General features: G+C 42.6%; 1 protein-coding gene and 1 long non-coding RNA gene across 7 annotated transcripts in view; one reads left to right on the top strand and one right to left on the bottom strand.

Moving 5' to 3' along the window:
- The window catches only part of LOC142071871 (uncharacterized), an 81610-nt gene extending 54137 nt beyond the window's left edge, over positions 1-27473 (bottom strand). Inside the window, exon 1 of the long non-coding RNA XR_012668087.1 lies at positions 27332-27473. This is a non-coding gene — a long non-coding RNA (uncharacterized LOC142071871). The remainder of the gene's footprint in view (positions 1-27331) is intronic.
- Positions 438-24703, top strand: NOCT (nocturnin). 6 transcript variants are annotated; one of them, XM_075127652.1, is made up of 4 exons: positions 13627-13970; positions 16530-16611; positions 20776-21045; positions 22389-24703. In XM_075127652.1, exons 2-4 carry the CDS (start codon positions 16533-16535, stop codon positions 23222-23224), a joined length of 1185 nt encoding a protein of 394 aa, XP_074983753.1. In that variant the 5' UTR covers positions 13627-13970; positions 16530-16532; the 3' UTR covers positions 23225-24703. The 6 variants fall into 6 exon arrangements, with proteins under 6 accessions (XP_074983755.1, XP_074983750.1, XP_074983754.1 ...); XM_075127654.1 differs by lacking the exons at positions 13627-13970; positions 16530-16611 and adding an exon at positions 438-563; XM_075127649.1 differs by lacking the exons at positions 13627-13970; positions 16530-16611 and adding an exon at positions 522-914.
- Positions 27474-27830: the final 357 nt, after the last annotated feature.

The following is a 27830-nucleotide window of genomic DNA, read 5'->3' on the forward strand; positions in this document are numbered from 1 at the left end:
ATCCCTCCCAGCCAGTCATTCCCCGCCGGGCCATCAGCTTCCTCTTTCTGTGTGGTTTTCTGTGTGATGTCAACTGCAGAGCATGGTTTCGGAAACCCTTTGCGAGCAAGCCCACGTCATCAAACGGCAGAGGGGGTGGACTGGAAATTGCCCAGCTCCAGGCAAGCTCACCAGCCCCCCTCCTCTCCAGCCAAAGGCCGCCTGAAGCCCGGTAACACCGGGCCACACGAGAGGAGTCCCAGCCCGTCGAGTCCAGGCTCGTTGTAGGGGAGCGGAGTCTGCGTGGAGCGTTCCCCGCCCCTGGGCTGAGCGCTGGCAGCTGCCGGATGTGTCGGAGGCGCTGGGAGCCGAGCTGGTTCCTTGGAGTCCCCGCCGCGTTGGGTGGGAGCTGGAGGCGCGGGTGATAACGGGAACTAGCTACTGCGTGGCTGGGGGCGGCCTTTGTTCCTGCCGTTTCTGCGCAGCGCAGCGCCGGCTCCTTCTCCCCCATGTGTACGTATGTGGCTTCCCAGTAACATCTGACCGGCAGCTAACGCTAGAGGAGGAGCTCGCGGCAGCCGCAGGTGAGCTAACCCCGCACGCCGCGCCGGCAAGCCTTCCACCCTCACCCGCTTTTTGGTGCCCTCGTCTAGCTTTTCTGGGGGACAGCGGGATTATGTATCAGAGCCCTGCTAGGTCCCTGTGTTCGGCCCTGTCCACTCTCTGCTGTGCCCCTTGCACCACCACCACCTCCTCCTCCTCGTCGTCCCTGCTGCTGCTCCGATCTCCTGTTCCGGTGAAGAGAGCGCTTTCCCCGCCTGCCCTCCTGGGCTCTTCCTCCTCTGCCGCGCCTCGCTGTGGTTGCTGTCACCAAGGGGCCTCGGCCGGCCAGTGCTCTGCAGCGGTAGGTCCAGGTGTTGCGAGTTCCCGAGCAGGTGAGTGTTTGGAATGTTGGGGGTCTGAAGCTTCCCTGGATGGAATGTGGGCATTAGAACGTTCTAATCCCGGCCAACGTAGGCTGGTTTTAAAGGAATACGGAGTGGATTTAAACAAAAACCTAATCTTTCTCTGAAAGATTAAAAAAAAAAAAGTGTGTTTTTTAAATCAAAAAGAAAAGGAATACTTGTGGCACCTTAGAGACTAACCAATTTATGTGAGCATAAGCTTTTGTGAGCTCCAGCTCACTTCATCGTATGCATACTGTGGAAAATACAGAAGATGTTTATATACATACAAACCATGAAAAAATGGGTGTTTACCACTACAAAAGGTTTTCTCTCCCCCTGCCCCACTCTCCTGCTGGTAATAGCTTATCTAAAGCGATCGCTCTCTTTACAAAGTGTATGATAATCAAGGTAGGCCATTTCCAGCACAAATCCAGGGTTTAACAAGAACGTCTGAGGTTCGCTTCAGGTTGGGGGGCTGCCTACTGTCCGCTATTCCTGCCTACATGCCTCCAGCTTTCACCCTGACCACACCACACGATCCATTGTCTACAGCCAAGCTCTGCGATACACCCGCATTTACTCCAACCCCTCAGACAGAGACAAACACCTACAAGATCTCTATCAAGCATTCTTACAACTACAATACCCACCTGTGGAAGTGAAGAAACAGATTGATAGAGCCAGAAGAGTTCCCAGAAGTCACCTACTACAGGACAGGCCTAACAAAGAAAATAACAGAACGCCACTAGCCGTCACCTTCAGCCCCCAACTAAAACCCCTCCAACGCATTATCAAGGATCTACAACCTATCCTGAAGGATGACCCAACACTCTCACAAATCTTGGGAGACAGGCCAGTCCTTGCCTACAGACAGCCCCCCAACCTGAAGCAAATACTCACCAGCAACCACATACCACACAACAGAACCACTAACCCAGGAACCTATCCTTGCAACAAAGCCCGTTGCCAACTGTGTCCACATACCTATTCAGGGGACACCATCATAGGGCCTAATCACATCAGCCACACTATCAGAGGCTCGTTCACCTGCACATCCACCAATGTGATATATGCCATCATGTGCCAGCAATGCCTCTCTGCCATGTACATTGGTCAAACAGGACAGTCTCTATGTAAAAGAATAAATGGACACAAATCAGACGTCAAGAATTATAACATTCATAAACCAGTCGGAGAACACTTCAATCTCTCTGGTCACGCGATTACAGACATGAAAGTTGCGATATTACAACAGAAAAACTTCAAAACCAGACTCCAGCGAGAGACTGTAGAATTGGAACTCATTTGCAAATTGGATACAATTAACTTAGGTTACCTTGCATAATGACTTTGGATACAATTAGAGACTGGGAGTGGCTAAGTCATTATGCAAGGTAACCTAAGTTAATTGTATCCAATTTGCAAATGAGTTCCAATTCTACAGTCTCTCGCTGGAGTCTGGTTTTGTACTGGAAATGGCCTACCTTGATTATCAGACACTTTGTAAGGAGAGCGATCGCTTTAGATAAGCTATTACCAGCAGGAGAGTGGGGTAGGGGGAGAGAAAACCTTTTGTAGTGGTAAACACCCATTTTTTCATGGTTTGTATGTATATAAACATCTTCTGTATTTTCCACAGTATGCATACGATGAAGTGAGCTGGAGCTCACGAAAGCTTATGCTCAAATAAATTGGTTAGTCTCTAAAGTGCCACAAGTACTCCTTTTCTTTTTGAGAATGCAGACTAACACGGCTGTTACTCTGAAACCTTTTAAATCAAATTTACTTTTCATACTGATCGTTGATTTTTTTATTTTCCACAATTTTGCCCGGTTGATTAAAATAATTTTTTCTTAGTTTTTTAGCTAATTTCCCTTTATGGCTGTCCATGTTCGAGCCAGGTGCTAATATGATTTTTAGTTGAAAACACTGTAGCAGAATTTATAAATCTTCCAAACTGTTATGTTTAAAAAAGGAATTTTTAAAAGATCCACAGAGACTTATGTTTCTTGGTCTCGCTAGAATCGTACTTCTTGCAACTTTAAATTTCCGGCCAGTGCTGCTCTTTAACATCTGAGTCACACTTATAAAACTCAAGATATTTAGAGTTAAAACTTCTTGGTACATCCTCACCCACTTCATGCCAGGGTATTGTGTCACAATATGGTTAAAAACATAAATGATCTGTTCTCAAACTTGATAATTCTTGTACACAAGCGGTGAAAGAGAAGATTAGACTGAATGCCCTACGTCTGAATTTGCTCACTTGAATGAATATACATATAAGACTTTGATCTAGCTTTTTTGCAGTTAGCATCCTGTAAAAAGCAAAAACAAAACATGTTTCTACATGCAATATTAGGCTTTGTTTAGACTAATAACTGTGCTGGTGTAATTAAAGTTACTCCAGTGGAAACTCCTAGTATAGTTGTGCTGCAGAGGTATAAAGTTTAATCAGGAAACAAATTATAGGAATGATATTCGGACTGTAAATCAGAGGTTCTCAACCTGTTTACCACTGTGGGCCGCATCCATACTATATATGCACACACACACACACACACTACCTCTACAAAAAACATACAAGGTTTTTCATCATACATCTGATGAAGTGAGCTGTAGCTCACGAAAGCTCATGCTCAAATACAAGGTTTAGTATTTATTATATGACAACAATACAATTCAAATCAATATAGTACCTTTCATTTAAACACTGGCAAATGTCTACAAAGAGCATTTTAAACTAGCAAAATAAGTCAAAACATTCACTATTCAAATTAATTTACTGTGAGGGTGGCATGGTATGGCATGATGTATTGTCACCCTCACTTCCATGCTGATAGCATGGCTGGGCTAAGCGCCCGGAGAGCGTGGCTGCGTAGCCTTCCTGCAAAGATGGGGAGCACTGCCCCCCATGCCCATGACAGTCCCCAGACTGCCCCCATCCCCAGCTAAGGAATACCCCCTATCACCCAACCCTCCTGGGACTGTCCCCCCAGCATCCAGCCCCCCAACACTGGGCTGGCACACATGCCTGCCCTGCAAAGACACGGTGCCCTGTCCAGGGCAGAACGGTTCCACCAGGAACTGCCACCTCCAGCATCCAGGCCCCCAACCCAGCAACTATCCCCATGCCCCCAAAGATTTGCCCCCCAGCACTCAACCCTCCCCCCCATCCATGGACTGCCCCCAGCCACTAGTCCCCAACTAGAGTCTGTCGCACATGCACCGGTTGCACCCTCTTCCCATGTCTCTGTGCCCCCATCCCCATGTTCATTGGTCTTCTATCTTGGCTGCATATAGCTCTGCCATGTAGCCCACTCTGCCCGCCTGCTGCTGAGGTCCTAGTGCTGGGGAGTCTACTCCAGCTGGGGTCACTGAACCTGCAATTCTGTGGGATTAAGGGGTGCTGAGCCCCCCAGCCTCCAGCCGATGCTTCTGGGCCCAATCCTGCCAGGGGCTGATGCTGCGCCACCCCATTTTGGCGCCCACGGCAGGTGTCCCTCCCCTAGTTCCAGCCCTCAGGAGGTCATATGGGCTGCAGTTGTGTGCTGCTTGGGCTGCGGGTTGAGAATCATTGCTGTCAATACTTAAATTCATCAGTTTTTATAGTATGCTTGTTAGGGGGCTTATTCCTTCACCCACTTACTTCCCTGGTCCTTCTCGCATGAACAGAGAGCAACAATACCCGAAGTCCAAAGGTGCAAACAATTCAATGTTTATTGGGGTGAACTTCCAGCAAACATGATTCCAGTTTCCTTCCTTAGTATCCTCCTTCCCAGCTCTGACACCACAGAGCCTTACACCCGTGTCCCTGTTCCCATTCCTGCCCTTAGCAAAACATGATTCCAATTTCCCCACCCCCATTCCCTGTTCCCATTTTCCACACACACACACACCCACTCACTTCCTGATTGACTGCAGACTATATAGTAAAACTTGAGTTGAGCTTAGCTATACCTTAACCAATCATTTTCCTGAAATTTAACTAACCAATCCTAACATATTGTAACGTGATTATGTAACCAATTATATCCCACCACCTTGATTAGTTTACACCCAGCAAAATTAATTATACAGCAGACAGAAACAATCACAGAACCAGACAGAGATTATACAGACAACCAATAGCAAAGTGGGAACTATAATGACAAAACAATACAGAAGTGAGGATTTCACATCCCAGCTATTGATAAGTGAGTTCTTGCCAGACAGGATGCTATCAAACTAAGTTTCCTTTTACATTTTCTAGGCACTTCCCTTTCTTTGGAGGTGATAGGCACTATCAGGACAGGATTGTATTCCTAACAGCCAAATAGTCACATTGAAATAAGGTGCTAGTTTGGTATGTGAGGATGTGACCGTTTACTTCCCAGTTTATGGCTGCCTCTGTTGCTTAGCCAAAGGCCTTAATCTAAGAACAGGGCCTCAGACTGTCACAGTCAGAGAAGGACCTTACACTGGCAGACAGTGATTTTGATTCTTTCTTTTATACCTCTAACTAGCCAAGTGATAAGAATACACCTAAATTCTTCTAGTACGGGCCTTTACCGACAAGCCTGAATATCTGTATCCTAACAATGCTGACTATTTCGCTTTGGAGACTGATCCAACTCCTGATTAAGTCTGTGTCTTTCCACTGACTTCACTGGCAGTTGTATCAGTCTCACTTGTGCCCCAGTCATACAACCGGTTCTACCCAAGTGGACCAGTGCACCTGAATGGAACCCCATTAGTGGAGTAAACCGAAGGATTGAGTCTTAATCTTTGCTAATGGTGGCACTTGGCATATATTACTACTTTTGCTGAGCCCTGAAGATGTTCTATAAATCTATGGACAATAACACATTAAAAACCTAAATATCCTGATTTTTTCCCCCTGTTAAATTAATAATATTTTGAATTATCTTGGATTGGGGGCACAGGGTTGAGTTCTGCCAAAATAGACACGTCAAGTCTTGATCCTCACTAGGATGTGGCCATTCAAGAGGGTCAGCACTAGAAGCTGATAGGTTGGATAAAAATCAATGTGTTTTTTTAATGAAAAAAATATATTTTTATTTTAAATTAAATACAAGCTTATTTTTAAAAAATAAACCTATTTAAAATTAAATTTGAAATTGACAGCTTATGCTAAGGCCTCAACTACTTATAATCTATTAATAATTTAAATACAAAAAATATTAAGCAGTATATAGTTGAGAGTATATAAGAGAGCTTTAAACTAGGAATTTGGGGGAGATGTCCAGGTAATCTCCGTGCCGGATTTTAGCATTGAGAGGAAAGAAAACGAAGTAAGAAAGGATACAGCCATGGGTAGGAGGAAGGGCAGTGTAGATACCAGTCTAATAGGTTATACTGGCTGTAGAATGACCATGCCTAATAGGGTACAGAATGTGAGTGAGGCCAAACAGCAAAAATTAGGATGTTTGTATACTAATGCAAGGAGCCTAGGTAACAAAATGGAGGAACTAGAGCTACTGGTGCAGGAAGTGAAACCAGATGATATAGGGATAACAGAAACATGGTGAAATAGTAGACATGACTGGACTACAGGTATTGAGGGGTATGTGCTGTTTAGGAAGACCGAAATAAAGGTAAAGGTGGTGCAGTAGCATTGTACATCGATGATGAGGTAGAATGTAAAGAAATAAGAAGCAATGAAATGGATATGACTGAGTCCGTCTGGGCAAAAATTGCATTGGGGAAGAAAACTATTAGAGCCTCCCCTGGGATAGTGCTTGGGGTGTGTTATAGACCACCGGGATCTAATTTGGATATTGATAGAGCCCTTTTTAATGTTTTTAATAAAGTAAATACTAATGGAAACTGTGTGATCATGGGAGACTTTAACTTCCCAGATATAGACTGGAGGACGAGTGCTAGTAATAATAATAGGGGTCAGATTTTCCTAGATGCGATAGCTGATGGATTCTTTCATCAAGTAGTTGCTGAACTGACTAGAGGGGATGCCATTTTAGATTTGGTTTTGGTGAGTAGTGAGGACCTCATAGAAGAAATGGTTGTAGGGGATAGTCTTGGCTCAAGTGATCATGAGCTAATTCAGTTCAAACTGAACGGAAGGATTAACAAAAATAAATCTGCAACTAGGGTTTTTGATTTCAAAAGGGCTAACTTTCAAAAATTAAGGAAATTAGTTAGGGAAGTGGATTGGACTGAAGAATTTATAGATCTAAAGGTAGAGGAGGCCTGGGATTATTTTAAATCAAAGATGCAGAAGCTATCGGAAGCCTGCATCCCAAGAAAGGGGAAAAAATTCATAGGCAGGAGTTGTAGACCAAGCTGGATGAGCAAGCATCTCGGAGAGGTGATTAAGAAAAAGCAGAAAGCATACAGGTAGTGAAAGAAGGGAGGGATCAGCAAGGAAAGCTACTTTATTGAGGTCAGAACATGTAGAGATAAAGTGAGACAGGCTAAAAGTCAAGTAGAGTTGGACCTTGCAAAGGGAATTAAAACCAATAGTAAAAGGTTCTATAGCCATATAAATAAGAAGAAAACAAAGAAAGAAGAAGTGGGACCGCTAAACACTGAGGATGGAGTGGAGGTCAAGGATAATCTAGGCATGGCCCAATATCTAAACAAATACTTTGCCTCAGTCTTTAATAAGACTAAAGAGGATCTTAGGGATAATGGTAGCATGACAAATGGGAAGGAGGATATGGAGGTAGACATTACCATATTTGAGGTAGAAGCGAAACTCAAACAGCTTAACGGGACTAAATGGGGGGCGGGGGCCCAGATAATCTTCATCCAAGAATATTAAAGGAATTGGCACATGAAATTGCAAGCCCATTAGCAAAAATTTTTAATGAATCTGTGAACTCAGGGGTTGTACCGTATGATTGGAGAATTGCTAACATAATTCCTATTTTTAAGAAAGGGAAAAAAAGTGATCCGGGTAATTATAGGTCTGTTAGTTTGACATCTGTAGTATGCAAGGTCAAGGAAAAAATTTTGAAGGAGAAAGTAGTTAAGGACATTGAAGTCGATGGTAAATGGGACAAAATTCAACATGGTTTTACAGAAGGTAGATCGTGCCAAACGAACCTGATCTCCTTCTTTGAGAAAGTAACAGATTTTTTAGACAAAGGAAACGCAGTGGATCTAATTTACCTAGATTTTAGTAAGGCATTTGATACCGTGCCACATGGGGAATTATTAGTTAAATTGGATAAGATGGGGATCAATAGGAAAATTGAAAGGTGGATAAGGAACTGATTAAAGAGGAGACTACAACGGGTCGTACTGAAAGGTGAACTGTCAGGCTGGCGGGAGGTTACCAGTGGAGTTCCTCAAGGATTGGTTTTGGGACCAATCTTATTTAATCTTTTTATTACTGACTTTGGTACAAAAAGTGGGAGTGTGCTAATAAAGTTTGTGGATGATACAAAGCTGGGAGGTATTGCCAATTTAGCGAAGGACAGGGATATCCTACATGAGGATCTGGATGACCTTGTAAACTGGAGTAATAGTAATAGGATGAAATTTAATAGTGAGAAGTGTAAGGTCATGCATTTAGGGATTAATAACAAGAATTTTAGTTATAAGCTCGGGATGTATCAATTAGAAGTAACAGAGGAGGAAAAGGACCTTGGAATATTGGTTGATCATAGGATGACTATGAGCTGCCAATGTGATATGGCCGTGAAAAAAGCTAACGTGGTCTTGGGATGCATCAGGCGAGGTATTTCCAGTAGGGATAAGGAGGTTTTAGTACCGTTATACTAGGCACTGGTGAGACCTCACCTGGAATACTGTGTGCAGTTCTGGTCTCCCATGTTTAAGAAGGATGAATTCAAACTGGAACAGGTACAGAGAAGGGCTACTAGGATGATCCAAGGAATGGAAAACATGTCTTATGAAAGGAGACTCAAGGAGCTTGGCTTGTTTAGCCTAACTAAAAGAAGGTTGAGGGGAGATATGATTGTTCTCTATAAATATATCAGAGGGATAAATACCGGAGAGGGAGAGGAATTATTTAAGCTCAGTACCAATGTGGACACAAGAACAAATGGATATAAACTGGTCATTGGGAAGTTTAGACTAGAAATTAGACGAAGGTTTCTAACCATCAGAGGAGTGAAGTTTTGGAATAGCCTTCCAAGGGAAGCAGTGGGGGCAAAAGATCTATTTGGCTTTAAGATTAAACTCGATAAGTTTATGGAGGAGATGGTATGATGGGATAACATGGTTTTGGAAATTAAATATTCATGATAAATAGGCCCAATGGCCTGTGATGGGATATTAGATGGGTTGGGATCTGAGTTACCCAGGAAAGAATTTTCTGTAGTATCTGGCTGATGAATCTTGCCCATATGCTCAGGGTTTAGCTGATTGCCATATTTGGGGTCGGGAAGGAATTTTCCTCCGGGACAGATTGGAAGAGGCCCTGGAGGTTTTTTGCCTTCCTCTGTAGCATGGGGCATGGGTCACTTGCTGGAGGATTCTCTGCTCCCTGAAGTCTTTAAACCACGATTTGAGGACTTCAATAGCTCAGACATAGGTGAGAGGTTTTTCGCAGGAGTGGGTGGGTGAAATTCTGTGGCCTGCGCTGTGCAGGAGGTCAGACTAGATGATCATAATGGTTCCTTCTGACCTAAATATCTATGAATCTATGAATATTTGCTGCCATTACTTTAAAGAAAGCTGAAGCACTGAACTAGTGGAAGTACTAGAACTGACTAAGCATCTGGAGCTAGAGTTCGTTGAATTAGTAAACCAGCTTTTGTCAGCAGTAGCTTCTTCTGCAGATGCAGAAAGAAGATTTTCTTCATTTCAGTTCTATGACCAGTTGATTCAAAGGTAAGAAACCAATGTGAGCTGAAAAAACAGGAAAGCTTTAAGAATCAAATGTAAGAATAAAACTGGGTGTGAGAGGATGAGATCTACTATTTCTAAAATTTTGAAGGACATGGTGAATAGAAATAACCAGTTAAGTTCACTAACTGCAGCTCCTACTTCCTTTGTTTAGTAAATCAGTTATTTTTAAATGCAAAACATGTTTTGATACTTTTTCTTATGTATCTAGCACATTTAAGGTAGTTTTCTTTAATAACAAAAAATTAAAATGGTGTTTAAGCATTTAAATTGAATTTGAATTTCCATTCATGCAGAACTTGACACAAATCAGAAGACAGAAAATAATCTAATAAATAAGAAGTGCATCATTCACTATTTTCTAACATAAAAAATGATAATCTGAATAAATAGAGATATAGTTACTTAAACGTGTTAAGATATAGTGTATCCTGGATTGTAAAAAAAAAGCACAAAATTTAGTTCAAAGGCTATATTTACTTACAAATCAGCATGTTTTAATGGTTACCAACCATGGAGAATCAGCCTTTCTTTAGAAAAATAAAAGTACTAATGCAAGATATGATTAAAATCAATTATGTAAATAAGGTTTCCTGCTTGCTGATTTAAATTGATGATTTAAATCACTTTGACTTAAATCAATCCACAATGGAAGCTGAAGAATAAATTTGGTATTGTGCATCCAAGGGCTGTGGGACTTTAGAGCAGTTAACTGTTTCCTGCTGTAAATAAGTGGCCAATACATAGTTCCTCATACTGTGTAATTCACAGAGCAGCAGTTGGTTCAATTTAAGCCTGGGAGAGGCCAAATAACCTGGCTTCAGTGGTGCCATGCTCTTGTTGGAAGAAACAAGAGCTCATCTCTAGCAACCACAGTTACCAGAGTTTTCACAGGAAAAGCTGATCTCCTTTTGAAAATTCAGATTATCAGGGGTAAGTATCCTTTTCCTTCTAGATCTGCTACAGAAATTGTGCCTCACTTCACCTGATAGGAGCAGAATTTGCATTATGACTGTTCTGAAATACACTATATTGCATAGTTGGAGAGCACTATAATTGCTCTCTTGCTGAAGACCTGGATCCTGACTGTTTCTCTTATACTAGTGTACCTCCATTGGCTTCAGTTATCCTAATTTACATGGGTTGCTGAACTGGGGATGAGGTGCATGATGATGTCCCCTCTAGTGGCACTGAGACCACTTAGAGATTAATGAGTCTGCTACAGCCTTAGCTAAGAGCCACATGGCTTTAGCTCATGCAGTAGAGGCTCATAGGCTAAGCTCCAGAGTTCTCAGGTTGAGGTAAAGATACTGAATTGGACTCTTATATACGAGATCAATTTTTCTGTGGTTGTTGTATGAATCCTTATTAAATACACCCTTAATAAAAGGGATTAATTGTAGTGGTAGAAAAAAGAGTGTCTCTTACACCACACTCCTTTTTGAGGTGAGATCTACTAAAAGGGAGCACTCTAATAAACAAAAGAGAAAACTTTGACAAGAACTAGAAGAAAAAGGAAGCATGTCCCACGCTTCAAAGGCTTCCCAGTTGATATCCCACACGAGCCCCACTTGTAATGCTGACAGACCCTGGTCGTTGGTGAGCAGGATTGAAGCTGGGACCTTTGAAGCTAAATGCATAAGCTTTGACTGCATAAGCCACATGGCTTTTAGCTAAAGCTGTCAGATTCATTAATCTCTAAGTGGTCTCAGTGGGGACAGAACACCACACCCAGGAGGTGTGTGGGTTACATGGACACTATGAAGACAACACCTTGAAAGATAATGTATGGCTTAGGTGACTTCAGCTGCGATCTCCTCACATACCCTTGCACAGAAAGCAGCAACGTGATTGATGTTTTGAATAGTTTTGCCCAGGTTTGTCATTTCTGAGGCAAACCGGCACAGACTTGGTATAAGTGGAAAGGATTTCTGAAACTGCAGCCAGTTACTTGTGGGACGGGAGACATTAGAGAGAGCTGTGAGTCTAAAGTGGAAACAAAGGTTTCTTGTGTGAATTAGTATTCTCAGTTTAAAGAAACATTTGCTTTAGTTAAACATGTTTCACTCCAAATAGAAAATCTGTTTCTTATCTCCAAATTATCCATAATAACTTGTGTAATTGGTCTTGCATAACTAGCTGCCTGTGCCAGTTTGCACCCCAAGAGGTGGTCTAGTAATTAAACTCAGCCTCTTACAGTACAGGAATGACTTTTGTATTAACAAGTGGAATAGAAGGAAGAAACTATTCAAATCCCTGGTCGTTTACCATAAGTGCTGTTGAATACCCTGTTTTTTCTCTGGGCGCTCTACTGTGTTCTGTCAGTCTTACTGCCCAGAGAACTAGATCGGTGGGCTGAGACACAGACTATATTTTCAAGTCCAGCGCTTAGGGTTAAAGTTTTCAAAAGGGCCTGAGTGACTTAAGAGCCTATTGGCTTAGCTGTGCCAATTTAACCACTTAGATTCTCCTCAAACCTTTTTCTTGTACATGACACATTGTCCATCATGTTCAATTTAGGGGTAAAATTTTCCAGGATGCTTGAGGGATATTTTACTTGTGGTCTGATAATGTGGACAGTGTGTTATGTACAAGACAAAGATCTGAGGAAAATCTAAGTTATGATCTGTGCATCGCATCACCGTGGAAAACACATCAGGGTAGATGTCAGGATAGTGATAGATATGTAAAATTATGGCTCTGGCTCTCAAATTTGAGACCAAGGATTATTTACCATTTTTTTCCAAAATTCACAAGACAGTCCCATTAAATGCTTTAACAATTAATCAGAACGTCTCTTTTTCTTTTCTTTTCGGCTCTGCTGTATTATCTCTGTCTGGGCTTCCCAAGGAACTCTTCAAACTATCAGGTTTCAGAGTAACAGCCATGTTAGTCTGTATTCGCAAAAAGAAAAGGAGTACTTGTGGCACCTTAGAGACTAACCAATTTATTTGAGCATAAGCTTTTGTGAGCTACATGCATCCGATGAAGTGAGCTGTAGCTCACAAAAGCTTATGCTCAAATAAATTGGTCAGTCTCTAAGGTGCCACAAGTCCTCCTTTTCTTTTTTCAAACTATCAGGCAGTTCAAAGGCAAAAACATTACATTGCAATTTAAAAGACTTTCTTGAAAGACATGATCAAAGTACAGCAAGAACTATGTTGAGACCTAAAATGCTGAATAAACATCAAGCAAAATATTTTGATATTGCCTCTAGAAAAAATGACTTGGAACTTTAAGATGTTGCGGTATCATTCTGCATACAATGTGTTTGTGGGGTTAGATTTGTTCACTGGTAAGATTTTAATTTATTATCCTAGACAAAATCTGTATACATTCTAGATCTCTTACTAGACACATGAACAGTATCTAATCTCAGCTACTTTTTAGGTTTGAACTCAAAAATAATCTCTTTTGCCCTCTTAAATCTGTTCACCTCTTTTGAATAAGTTTTCTCAAACTCTCCAAAAAATACTCACTTTGGGTCAAGACAAAACCTGAAAAACTTTCAGCCTAAGGTGACTTCTAAAAAGGTATGAATATATGTTCTGAGGTTATAATGAAAGTTCATTCACTGTAATCTCTATTGAAGTCATTTTTATGCCACTTTTTTCAGAGTAGCAGCCATGTTAGTCTGTATCTGCAAAAAGAAAAGGAGGACTTGTGGCACCTTAGAGACTCACAAATGTATTTGAGCATAAGCTTTCGTGAGCTACAGCTCACTTCATCAGATGCAACTCACGAAAGCTTATCCTCAAATAAATTTGTTAGTCTCTAAGGTGCCACAAGTGCTCCTTTTCTTTTTATGCCACTGTTATAATAAAGAATACTTTCTAACATGATGAATGTTCAAGTTGCTCATCTTTTGGTACTAAAGCTGTCCACAAAGCCCATATATTAACTAACAAGCATAAGAAAAAATTTCATTCAAGAATCTTTTTCTTGACTCAGTGTATTGGTCACTGTAATAGCTTATTTAGCTTAGCTCTTTACTATAAAAGTTCACTGTAACCACTTAACCAAAAATATTTTTCACCCTAGTCTTGATTGTTTGAAGCAATTCTGCCAGTGGCCACTAGATGTCCCTACTTGACTAGTTTGTTCAATAAAGAATGGTCATGTGATGTAAGAGCTTATATTTATGTACCTTTCACTATTTAACTTTGTTTACTGTATTGGCACTGGTGATTCCTAGCGGCTTAGCAGGTGCGTACGCAAGATAACTATTCTCTTTGTTTACTGTTTTGGAATTCTGTTGGAGTATTGCAAAACCTGTGCTCAACTTAAATGCTGAGCTCTTGGCAGTGCTTAATTTGTAATGAAAGAGGGGCCGGGACTCAAGCAATTTTCTTACTTTCATAACTGACACGCGAAGCCCATCAGGTCGGGGCTACAAACTGCCAGCCTAGAGGTGCTGGGTCTGAGTCCTAGCAAGCCCCATCACCAATTAAGCACTGTTCTTGGGTAATACTGGAAGTATTTAGAACCTTCCACATATGTACAAACTAGGAAATGTTTTATATAGTTAATCAGGTATCTGACAGCTGTAAGACAGCATCTCCATGTATTTCTGTGAGAAAGGACAGCATGTATAGATAACCAATTATTTTTGAATATATTTAAACTTGATGTTAATTTTAACAGCTGTATGGGGCTTTAAGTCCTACCAGAAGCTTTAAGTACCCAACCTGCTATCTTCCTTCTAAACTACTACTAAATATCAGAATTTAAAAAATATGTTGTGTAATCTTATTTATCTCAATGCTAAACAAAAAATGAGAGAGCCAGTTCTGCAAAGAATCTGTTGGGGGAGAGGCATCCGCTTCCTCCAGTGTAGAAGGTCAGACCACTTTCTTTTTTTATAATTAAAGTATAGATCTGCTGCTTGATCAGGAGAAGCAATGGCTGAAATCCTTTATAGAAAAGTATTTCACTATCCAGATAATAATACTATAAGTAGAGGAAAGGCACAGTTGGGAAAGAATAGATTTAAAAAACAACAACAACAAAAACCCAAACACCTAGACAACAGGAATGTATTTAAATAGGCAAGACATGATTTAAAATTTACACTGGAATGCTAAAGCAGAAAGTTATTGAAATAGTCAGCTTTTTGGATCAGGGACTGTATTGTCCTATATTTATACAGTGCTTAGTACAGTGGGACCTACTGTAGTAGAGAATAATAGTAGCACCAGAATCATTGGTGGTCATTCTAGAGAAAGTACAGAGGAAAGGTACGGTCAAAAAAAAGTGGAAAATGGTAAACATCATATCTACTCTTAGAGAACAAAAAGGGGAAGTTGTATTGAGGAATGATCCAGGCAGTGGTGCAAGTAGGACAGTATGGTACAGTATGCCGTAACATTAAGATATTTATTGCCGGTATGCCGGAAAGACACAGGAGCAGAACATGGGGCCTCCGGGCAGCCCCACACCCCATGGGGCCTCCGGGCAGCCCCACACCAGCAGCTCCTTTGGCACGGCTGTCCTGCCCCAGCCCCCAACCCTGTGTTCTGTGGGGCTGTACAGACCTCAGACAGGAGACGCAGCTGCATGGAAGGACTGGGGGTGGTACAGCCGCACCAGAGGAGCTGCTAGTGTGCGGCCACCCGGTGGCCCCATGTTCTGCTCCTTCGCTGCTGTGGTTCTGGAGAACGCTGCAGTTCCGAAGTCTGTATCCGGCGCAGTGGGAGGACAGAGATTCCCCCCAGCCCAGGTAACGTGGGATGGGGAGAACACAGGGGCCCTGGGCAGGGAGGAGTCACGTGGGGGAGTTATGAGCCCCCCCTTTAGCTGGTGCCCCCCATTTATGTCCCTCCCATGCATTGCCTGTGCACCACTGGATCCAGGAAACTGCAGACCAGTAAGCTTAATACAGTTTCTGCTCTGCAAAGGTACTGGGTGGGAGGGGATGGAAGGGGTAGGAGATTGTACCATGTTTCTCTCTGTTTCCATATCAAATACGATCAGTTTATAAGCTAAAAGGTGGGGAAGTGGGAGTTTTTAGTTGTCAGCCCTGCAGACTAATCCTGGGCTTTCAGAACCAAGATGATTTCTTTCCTTCTTGCACATCATCGAGGAATAAAAGGCTCTGCAGATACAATTATGCTGTTAGTGACCTCTTGCAATTCCATAGCAAGCCCATTAAAGCCATGGGTATAACCTATCTGAAATGACCAAAACCATTCTGTTGGTGTGAAAGAGAACAGAACCTTCTTAGCTGTTTTGACTCTGCAAGGCTAATATGAGTAGAAAGTTAACACTTTTTTTGTCATGAAAGACAGCAGGTGTGATTATACAAGAAGCAGATCTCATGGGTAAGAAGGTGCACTTTTATGTACTCTTAAGAGTAGAAGCACAATTTTAGTACTTTTTCTAGCAAGTAATGAAGCGGTCCCTTTGTAAGATCTGACATGAAAAAGGGTAGTCAGAGAGGTGAATGGCAACTAGGGCTCTAGTCAAGCAAGTCATCATGACACTCTGGTTTTATAACAAGCTGAACAGAAAGTGGGTGAACATCTCTAGCCATTTTGTTTGGTTCCACATGGCCCTGGGAGTCAACCTAAAGATATTGGATTAGATTAAACTAAAATACTCATTAGGATTTAAAGGAACATGGTCATCTTGGGAAATTAGTCTTTTTTAAAAAAGTAACATTTAAGATTACCGTAGACCTTAGTTCCTCTTGTGCCGCTGTCACATTGGGGAGTCCAGCTCCTCCGTTGATTATGGTCACTTGCTACTAGCGGTACTTCTTCCTAGGTGATGCCAGCACGTTCAGTATCCTCTGTGACGGTCTTCTGCCCATTCTTCCTGGGCCTTCCTCGCTTTCTTTCCTCCCTGGGTAAGTTCAGATGGGGGATAATATGTGACTTTTCCCCGCAAGTTGATCAGTTTGCCTAGACACCAGATGCTGTCAGATGTCCAGTGTAATTGTTCCCTCGTTGTGTTCCTGGGCACTCTTTTAAACATACTTATTGTGGTTTTACAATGGCAGTGGGACTCTGGCATGCGGGTGGCTTCTGACACGACTTCACACACCTTTGTTTGGGTCCTGTCACTACGGGGAGGTGCTGGGAGTACTGCCTCCCCAGTCAGAGCACCTGGCACGCTGTTCAGAATGCCTGCTATCCTGACCTCTTGGCAGCAGGCTCCAGTCTCTGCTTTCTGTCCCTGCACTGGGCAGAGCTGGGCCCAGAAAGCTACCTCCAAAGGAGCACCAAAGATGGGGAGGGTCTTCCATGGGCCATGTGGAAGAAGAATGGGTGGAGGGAGTGCTGTGGCTAGCCGTGGGACATGTGGGCAGAAGAGGACTGCAGGGCAAAAGGGGGGCACAGATTTTGCAGGGTACAGGTGAAAAGGCTGCCTGCAGGGATCGCGTTACTAGGGATTGTGGAGTACGGTAGGGTGGGAATCATTGGCGCTAGACGGCTGTTGGGGGCCTATGGTGGGGTAGTGAGAAGTGCTATGGGAGCAGAAGTAAAATGTTCACAATCAGAAGCGATGTGGGGGTAACTGGGCAGACAGACTTTGAGGGGAAAAGAACCAAAGGTGGGGAGGGGTGGGAGAGGGAGAGAGAGTCAATGAGAGCACCTAGCTGCCCAGCATTTCAGATCAAGTTAGGGTCTAACCTCCTACTCTGATCGCTGAAGGCTTTAGCCTGGGTAAATAAGTAACCCTACTCCTCGTTCTCGAGGCAGGAAGCCCACGGATTGAGTGGATCCATAACAGGCATAGGGCAGAGTGCATAATAAGCACCCTCTTGGTCAAAGGTACAGTGCTATGTATGAAATAAGCTCTGACTGAAATTTATCTGCTGGGCTTATTCCCTAGAACTCAGTTAATGGATTTCCGCCATGACCTCAGACTGTAATGGGGGAAAAATTCTAACTCTACACCCCTGAATAACACTCTTCCCTTTTCTCCCTCAGCCAAAACGAACAATGTAGCTGTCTAACCTGCAACTATCCCTCTGTTAATAAGCAAAACAGGGGGCCAACATCTGACAGGATTCCCACCTCCTGCTGCTTAGGTTCTGTCACTGCAGAGAAGCAGCACTGGCTGGGGAGTCAAGAGATCGGAGTTCTGTTCCTAACTGTGCCACTGACCTGCTGTGCAATCTTGGATGAGTCTCTTCCCCACCAACCGTCGGTCTGTCTTGTTTGTTTAGACAGCAAGCCCTTTAGGATGGGCTGCTTCTACAGTGCCCCGCACAACAGGCCTCAGTCTTGGCTGGGGTCTTCGGGGCTATTGTGATATAAAGTAACCTTGCCTGATAAAGTTCTGAAGCCAGAAATGTAAATTCTGTTGCTGATACGGTGCTTGGAAGGGGCAGGGGAAGATGAACTGTTTAATGAGCAGAAAGTACAGGGCCTATAAAGGAAGGTCCATCTCTCTGATCTATGTCTGAGGCTAGAATGGGTGAATTGGCATTCTTTTGTGTGGTTTTGAAGAAGGGAATATCCATCTGCATATTCACCCTCTTCAAGGTGGGTTTAGCTCCTAGTAGGAAATTCTTGAAAATAATTTACAGTACATGACGTGGTAGTGTACTAAAAGTACAGTCCTTTTAAAATAACCAATGTAGAGTTGGTTGTAAAAGACTGGAATACAAATTTCTTGTGGCCTCCAAATAGCATCAGTTCTGGTGCTCCAAAAATGAAGTACCTTTCGAACATGAACATTGTGCATGTAAATCCTGAGTACCCACTTTGGAAGGTTTGGCCCCTGAAACTTTCCTCTTCGTTGCTATAGAGCAAGATGCTGCTACTGGCTGCATCGTTAAAATAAAAGGACACCATATAAATACCTAGGTGAAAAGTATTTGACTTATCTGACTTTAAAATCTACTAAGAATTTTTTTTCTCTAATGGAAGATATGTAGGTGGTGAGGGGCTTGTCAGATGCATTCTTAATTCTGGAGAAGCTGAACTTTTCAGAGGTATATCTCAAAAGAATATGTATGAGACAGGAGTCCTAAAACAATAGCTGTCCTGAAGCTGTGCAATTCAGATCTCAGAGTATATGAGGAACTATGAATTTATCTGCTTCTCCAGTGCAGCTTAACTTCCACAGCCATAATTGCAGAGAGAGGTTATGTAACGTATGCTCATGGACTCCCCTCCTCAGAGGGAAGAGCAGAGACTACTTATTTAGAGGTTTCCACTGGTTTTGTTGTCAAAGTTTCCAGGAAGGGAGCAACAGTTCCTTAAATGGAATAAGTAGGATAGGTGGAAAGCAAAACTCAGTAGCTCTGTACAACGTAGGAGAAACATGATGGAAAATATTTATAAGAATTTTCATAGGGAACCCTGAAACATAGTAGGCTTGGTGGTTCTTTAGCCCATATCTAGGATGAAGGTTGGATATGCAGCTCATACTCAGGCTCTTCAAGCTTCTGAAGTTTTCAGTCCCTTCCCTGCAACCACTTTATTTTTGCTCAAGTTTAAAATGTACCTTCTCCCCTGAGGTTTGTGTTGCAAAGTGAACAATGCTGTCTGTACAATGCATTGGTGTGGTGACAGGGAGCTGGCTGGAACATTCAGAGTGATGCTCTAAATCTGGTAGAGCAGTGACTTGAGTCTGGGGTTCCCACGTACCAGGCCAATACCCCAGCCACCAGGCTATAGAGTGGGAGAGAGTGTCATCAGAAGTGACTGGTACCCCCCAAAACATCTACCTAAATCAAAGGCGCTGGTTTTGCTCCAAAATCAACCATTTTGGCACAATTCAGTTTTTGCAAAACAGTTCAAAAGGCTTTGGGTTTTTTTCTATCGCGGAATGAAAATACACTTCTAAACCTTAAGTTGCAGTGTCTTCTTCCAGCCAGCTCTAATGATGACACAAGTTAGTTGGGAAATTTATGAATGTCTTCTACCTCCCGAGGGAATCCCAGAATTTAAATAACTTCTGATGTAGCAGTTGCCATGTTAGCATAACTTTTCTCCTGAACATTACTAGGGCAAATGTTACATTTTTTCACACCCCGGGCAATCCCACTGATGTATGAGGTACAAGACAAGGCAGAACTTTGCTTGCACAAAGTTAGCAGCACCTTTCATAGCTACTGGTCCTTGCTGCATCTTCTGACGAAAGCATTTCACTTCTAAGAAATTTCCTATACTTCATTCTATTGCCTCTATTTTCTTGAATTGTCTGAGATGGAAGGCTACAGTATGGAGAATACTCTTAGCAGTTTGCACAGCTATGATAGGGTTGTGTGTTCACACACCCAACTTTTCTGTGGCTGGTTTACGATGGAGATCAACACAGTGAGTCAACCCTATTTGTCAGATTTTTACACTGTGCCCGCGCAATGTGAATAAAATCCTCTAGACAAAGCTACATAAGGAAATGGATGGAAAAATTGAAGATCATTTAATTTGGTCCTATTTGGTTCAAAAGCTGAAAAGAATTGTCATGACAAAACATTTTTGGAGAATCATGCTAATAGGGGGAGGGAGGATCTTGAAGCCAGTTTCTGCTGGTCTCTTGGTTTCTGTCCAAGAATAAATAGTCCCAGGAACCAGCAGACCTGTTCGTTACATACCTCGCAACCTGGTAAGACCCAGATATGGGCCACTATGTGACAAAGATCTACAATGAGGGACAAAAAATATGATTTATGCAGGAAACTTAAAGTGCTGTGGGATTCCTTGTTTATGAATGCATTTATTTGTAACTTAAATCTAACTATTAGCCGTAGTGTTCATTGTGGAGTTTTTAAAAATTATAGTGCCTAGTCAGTTCCCCTTAAGATGCTATGAAGATGTAAGAAAACATAACTTTGAGAGAACCCTAGCTGTCTTTTTTGATTATGTGCTGCAGCCCTTTGAAACATTCCCATACAGTGAGGGGCAAATGTCAGAAGTTTCTGGACTTTTTGCAGTACTACCATTGATTCACTAGCCTACTCTGATTTGGGAGGTGAAAGATCGACCCTGTATTTGAAAATAGGGAAGGGGAGTTAATCATACCTGATGCTGAACTGTCACTTCCTTCTTTCCAGCGTGTTCCATGGGAAACAGTACGAGCAGGCTATATAGCGCTCTTGCTAAGACGTTGAATAGCAGTGCTGCCTCCCAGCATCGGGAATACTTGGAACAGTCAGACTCTGAGCAGGTGGATCCCATAGATCCTAAAGATCTGCTTCAGGAATGCCAGGCAGTTCTTCAAAAACGCCCTCCCCGACTCCAGAGAGACTTTGTGGACCTGAGGGCAGATTCTACCAGCACCCATCGTCCCATTAGGGTCATGCAGTGGAACATTCTTGCGCAAGGTATGAACCTCATATAAATCTCCAACTTGAGGCAGTCCCCTTGTAGCTAGATGCTGTTAAAAATTAATTGTATATATTTTTTTAAATGTAGATATCGTGTGTTTGCACAGAGTACAAATATATGGAATTGGGAGGGTTAGGGTAGAGGCAAGTGTAATTCGGAAGAAATAGCAAAAATAGAAAACTTCTGGGTCTGAATTCATGTGACCTTCCCTGCACAACAGTCACACAAATATTTCCTTTTCTTGTACTTATAAAACTGAAGCTACTTCTCCTGTCTCCCCATCTTTATGTGAATACAAGGCATCTCCTATTACATTGAGACGCACCCCAGTATTGGATCCTTAGTGACCTCCAAAAAGTAGACTTGCCCTCTATAATTCTTCTTCTGAAGTTGACTTAACACATTCAGATCATCCTGTGGCAATGTATTCACAAAAAAAACTAGTTAAACTTGGTTCAGAGTTCCAGGAATTTTTTCATTTATCTTGATTATTGCTACTTGGAAAAGCACATTTGAAGTGGAATAATTGACAGGAATAATTATGTTTATAGTGGTATTTTCCACATTGTGCACTCAGTGCCGAGGGTTAAACTGGGCACATTGGCCTCATCTCCCCTTCTCTCTGCACAGGTTTTTTTTTAAACTTTTGAAAAGACTATATTGAGATTAAGAATATTGTCAAATAGCTCTCCTATCTGGAGTCCTTTCTGCCTTGTAACACCTTCCAGATGATAGAGTAAACGCAATAGCATGGAAGAGACTTAACAAGAAACACTACAAGGTGACGTAGCAGCCACATGTACTAATCTAGTTTAAAGCAACTTGTAATTTTTTGGGGTGCCCTGTGTGACACACTTCTTTACAAGGGCCTCGGTGTGTAGAGGTTGTTTATATTTTTCTTACCAGGCACTTCTGAAAATCACACCCCTTTAAGGCATCTCAGATTGGGCATCCAAAATCAGTAGTCACTCCTGAAAATTGTGGCCACAAGTACTTGTAACTGGGTATTTTGGAGCCGCAGCTCCAATCCAGTCTGGTATCCATGGCCTCGGTGAATGCCACAACTTTTGCACACATGTATCCTACAAAGCAAGGTAATAAATTCTCGTGGCAAAGTGAAGACAATAGGTCCTATAAATCACACTTAATTTTAACTTAACCCTTAAATCCATTTGGGGTTAGGTCCAGATTTTGAGTAGAAATATGCATACTACTTACCCGTAGCTGGCAGTATGTTTACAAGGGAGTCCCTTATTTTCACAGGCCCATGCAAGTCTAAGTTAGGGAGAGGCTGGTTTGCTCTGGCAATTAATAGGTACTGATGGATTTTTCATTCCAGCTCTTGGAGAAGGCAAGGACAACTTCATTCAGTGCCCCATGGAAGCTCTCAAGTGGGAAGAAAGGAAGTGCCTCATTCTGGAGGAAATCCTTGCATACCAACCAGACATTTTGTGCTTGCAAGAAGTGGACCATTATTTTGATACCTTTCAGCCACTCCTTAGTCGGCTAGGCTACCAGTGTACTTTCTTCCCTAAGCCATGGTCCCCCTGTTTAGATGTGGAACATAATAACGGACCAGATGGCTGTGCCTTGTTTTTTCTCAAGGACCGCTTTACATTGACCAACAGTGTTAATATCCGTCTGACTGCAATGAAGCTAAAAACCAACCAAGTGGCCATAGCCCAGACGCTGAGATGCAGTGAAACTGGGAAGCTGTTCTGCATTGCAGTCACTCATCTGAAAGCCCGTACAGGTTGGGAGAGATTTCGATCAGCACAAGGCTGCGATCTTCTACAGAACCTAAAAAATATTACCCAAGGAGCAGAGATCCCTCTAATAATTTGTGGAGACTTCAATGCAGAGCCCACCGAAGAAGTTTACAAGGAATTCTCTACTTCCAGTCTCAACCTGAATAGTGCTTACAAGCTGCTGAGTGTAGATGGGCAATCAGAGCCTCCTTACACTACATGGAAGATCCGGCCCTCTGGAGAGTGCAGGCACACACTGGATTATATCTGGTATTCCCAGCATGCCTTAAATGTAAACTCTGCTCTTGGCCTGCTGACTGAAGAACAAATTGGACCCAACAGGCTGCCATCCTTCAATTACCCTTCAGACCACCTGTCTTTGGTGTGTGACTTCAGCTTTAATCAAGACCCTGACAGGCTTTTATAACTTGTTTAAACTCCATATGGTATTGCAGTGTCTTAACTTGCCATTTTTAAGGAAACTTTTGATGAGGTTGGATTTACTTAAGGATGGGGGTATATGGATGACTTAATATATTTTCAGGCATGTACTTGTAAGTGACTTTGATATTCAAACCTTATAATTTGAAGCCTCCAAAGGAGGGGAAAGGAGTTGACTGCCAGTTTTTGAGTTGCGATGGTTTTGTTCAATGTGTGCTCTGCCACATCTTACTTTGAAAGTTGGAGGGGAAACTCCGTTCTTTCTCCTTTCATTAACTCCTTTGTCTAAGGACTGGATCAATCCTGAAATGAATGTTCAGGCCTTAAGTTTTCAAGCTAAGAATTCAGTGAATATGTAAACAAACAAAATTAGCATGCTGTCAGGGCAAGTTTTAATGTTTCCCATTGGTGCGCACACAAGGGTAAGAAGCTTGACTATATAAGTGTTTTTATTTATTTTTATATTGATGTGTAAGCAATGCAATTGACCAAGTTGTGTGAAGTCTAAATGTAGGAAACTTAATACATTTCAGACACCACAAGCAGATCTAGGAAGGCCCTAGTAATTCTGAAATGATTTTGAGATGGGAGAATTAATCTGTGTTTAAGAACTGATAGGAGCTTCCATAGAGCATGTAATGTGATGCAAAGCCTACTCCAGTAGAAGTGCCTAAGAGAGGAGACTTGACCAGAGTGGATGATGTAGTAGCCCCTTCAGTTCTGCAGAAAATGTGCCTGCATCAATGCATATATGGCCTATAGAGACACAAAGCTGGAACTACTATCTTCCCTGCACTTCCTTTCAAAGGACACACTTAATCCAGGAATATTTTGCCTGTCAGTTTAGTGCCACACATTGCTGAATGGTTTAAATTTAGAGTCTTATTTAGTCTTGTCATAGTTCTACTAACTGTTTGGATAAAGGTCTGATCTTCATGTTAAGCCCCACTCCCCCTGCCTTTTTTTGTGTATGTAGCATTGTATTTTGAAGACTTAACACTGACATTTTTAGAAAATGATAAACTTAATGTACTGAGGGGGACTGATGGCTCTGCCTCTGCCATTATAAAACACAGGACAAAAAGGGTTGGCAGCAGTCCTGAGTTGCTCTTTTCTGTGGGTAACTGGAACTCTAGCAATGCATTTGAACTATGGGAGGGAGAAAAATATTAGTATAAGCAGCTCTTGCCAGCCTTGGGGAGTGCTTTTCTTCACCAAGAAGGCCCTGTAGCTATGGGTTGTGAATACAGCAGTGATGGTTTTTGTTAAAGTAGGGGTGGGAAGGGGGGGAACGGTGGCTGGAGTGGGGAAGCCACGGGGCTGACTTTCGGGGGGATTGGGGGGAAAAGGAACCACACATAGGACAATTCCAAGCTAAAGCAGTATTTCAGTTCAAGTAACATTACTGGCCCATTATGAATTGTAAGTGTTCCAGATACATTAATAAACGGTCTTTTAAAAATAATTATCAACGCAGTGTCTTCTTGCTAAAGTGTCCAAGTATCACAACTTTCTATTAGACATATTTTTCAGAAATTGTCTGTGGTGGTGACATTTCCAGTCCTCATGTTAGTGTTACCACCACCACAAAACTATAGACTTCATTTGGTGAGGCAGGGACAAAAAGGCATCCAGAACCCACAAAGAAAACTCATGAGAAATTGGCATTTGTTTTTGCTGGCGAACTGCCTTCTCTGGTAGTACAGCCAAATGCATCTAAAAGTTACAATAGGCTATGGCTGTATCCTTCTTTTAGCGACCCTAATTGACGTACCGAATTCCACATTAGCAAGCCAATGGAGCTGGAGCAAACTACTGTCTTTTCCCCCCCTCCCAGATGACAGCAGGTATTTGCATTCTATCAATTTGAAAAAGCAAATGTGGCTACTTGCTCATGAGGTGAGCATTTTCACTTAGCGATGCTAAGTGAAATAGGGGCCCTCTGCTGCAGATATGTGCCCACTGGCTAGCTCCCTCCATTCCAAACAGGAATGGTTGGAGTGGGAGAGTAAACACTCCAATCTGATACTGAGTTGTGCACTGCTTTGTCTTACATTCCTACCCCACTACCTGCTTGCTCTGTGTTACCAGAATCACAGAAGCTCATTCTGCCCTGCCTTTCTCTGATTCTTCTCTGAAAAGTCTTTAAAGTTCTACTCTTCTGCTAGTGTCTTGAGCCACAATTTTGTGTGTCCTTAATCCCAGTGCAAAACATGCCTGGGTGTCAACAGAATTGTGTAGATCACAGACGTAGTATGACCCTTCACTTTCACTGTGGAGACTTACTCATGAATCACGGGTCGTTTAAACTTGGGCCATCAGCCTCAGCAATTTGAAGTTCCTCAGTGAAAACTCAACCAAATAACCTCAGAACTGTTTCCTCCTGCCCCTTGCAAGCTGCTGTATGAAACACTTCCATGTTTCCACTCCAAAGTGCTGTTTCAGAAAAAGGTCTCTGTCAATGTGTGACAACACACCTGTCTACGGATAGACTGAAATAGTGATGGGTATTTCTAAAAACAGTATTAAAACTGAGATTATTTATCTAACACTTAAACCTGTAACAAATTGGATCCTTTCAAAATTTCATCTTTCATTTCTTAATATTAAAATAATTTTAAAAAAACCACCACCCCAGTCTCATCAGAAGCCAAGCGCCTATTCTTCCCAGCTGGATCTTCCAGCAAATTGCAATTCCAAAAGTAGAAGTTGTTGCAATCAGGTATTGGCCTAACTTTTCAGCTGTGATATTACATAGTCTGGGTGACTTGCTATCATAGCTCCAGTCAAGCACCCACGCTTGGCTACTCACCAGGCTACTTTGAGGGGATCCAGATGCTGATCCCCATGTGTTAAGCGTCTGGAATCTGAAGAGTCTGCGCATTGTCCCCTGACTTGGGGATCCTAGGCAGGCCCTTAAGGTGCAGTTCCTCTATCTGGCAGCCCCTCCCCCGCAGCTTAAACACAACTTTTCCCAGAATCCCATTGCAGGTATGAGCCTTCTGGTTTACCTCTTCAAGGGGGCATGTGTTAAGTGTAACTTTTAAAACACACAGACCTTTTGCACAGGCTTCTCAACACCACTGCTCTTGCTTTAACAAATAAAGCACAGCGTGTTCAGATCACATAGAAAACATCCTAAGCGCAATCTCCCTCACCCGAACTCACCCTTTCCTTGAGACATGGGCTGAGTTCAGCTATGCAGGATTTCCCCTGCCTCAGACTCCTGCAACAACTTCTCTCTGCTTGAGCTGGTGAAAATGGGTAAAGACCTCAAATAGATCAGCAGCTCCTGCCCTTTTATAACCTGTCTGTCTGTCAGGTGACTCCTGGATTAGCCTCAAGTGATCAGACCTTTGCCACATGATCCACCGCCCCTGACAAACCAATTCTTTTGTGTGAAATCCAGCCTGTTGTCTCGGATGCTTGTATTTAGCTGGAAAACCTGAGTTAATGTCCTCTATTGTCAGTCCTGTATCACTACCACTTGGAGTTTCAGTCCAACAGGGAGGCAAATAGACACTAGAGATGACAACTAGTCCCAGCATACATAATAGAGTTTGCAGTCTGAAAGATGCAAAGATTTCATAATCTCACACAGAACTCAAATTGTGCACAGGTTCCCTATGTTATCACACATGCCACAACTGGAAAACAAATGATAGATCTTCCGTTCTGAGCCAGGTCCCAAAATGCTGCAAACCATCCTTTTTCTCCACCACCACCCCCTGCACTTTTGTTAGAAACATTTCCCTTCTTTTGTATGTTCATGCTGCTGGAAAAATTCTCTGGCTTTGCTCACAAATGCCTCCGCTGTGATTCCCAAACTCTGGGGCACTGAGCCACAGCACAGAGGCTGCAATACGTCTTGTTTACTAACAGGACCTAGGAAGCCAAACTATCATGCGGATAGGCCACAATGGCTTTACTGATTGATGGACTGCCTCTCACCCAGGAGGGGTGGGGGTGTTTCAGAAGATCCGAAGGATACTTTTACCGTTTTGTTTGGAATCTCACCATCAACAGTTTAATTTGTTTTTCAAATAAGAGTTAAAAACCACTGTCATATTTTTAACAACAACAAAAAAGTTACCTCCATTTGTTCTGTGCTTGATGGTCTGATTTCTGTGCAACTGTCATCACTGCCAAATCTTTATATGGTGATCCTTCGGGGATCGTCTGCAACTGTTGCATGTCCTTGGAGACTGATGATGAGAGGGAAGCAAGAGGCGGGGCACCGGATGCCAGAGGGCTGGAAAGCAACTCACTTAATTCTTGATTTAACAGGCCCAGAAAGTTACAGCTCTCTGGTAGACCTGCAAGAGGAGATTACAACTTCTGTAGTTGCAGATGTGTTGCATTCTCCCTCAGCGTACCTATTAAAGCTGGGCAGCATTTGGCAATGAACCACTGCAATCTAGGTCAGCTTCGGCCTCTTAACCCAGCTGCTGCCTTAAAGTTTTGTGGGTACCCGCCCTGAGGAAGACTAAAATGAAACATCGCCCTTGGTCTCTTACTATTCTGCAAAAGAAGAGTTTGCAGTGGTGAAAGTGCTTTTGTTCTTGTATTGATAGTCACTGGTCATTTATCTG

Source organism: Caretta caretta, chromosome 4 (assembly GCF_965140235.1).
Source record: "Caretta caretta isolate rCarCar2 chromosome 4, rCarCar1.hap1, whole genome shotgun sequence".
Lineage (NCBI taxonomy): Eukaryota > Metazoa > Chordata > Testudines > Cheloniidae > Caretta > Caretta caretta.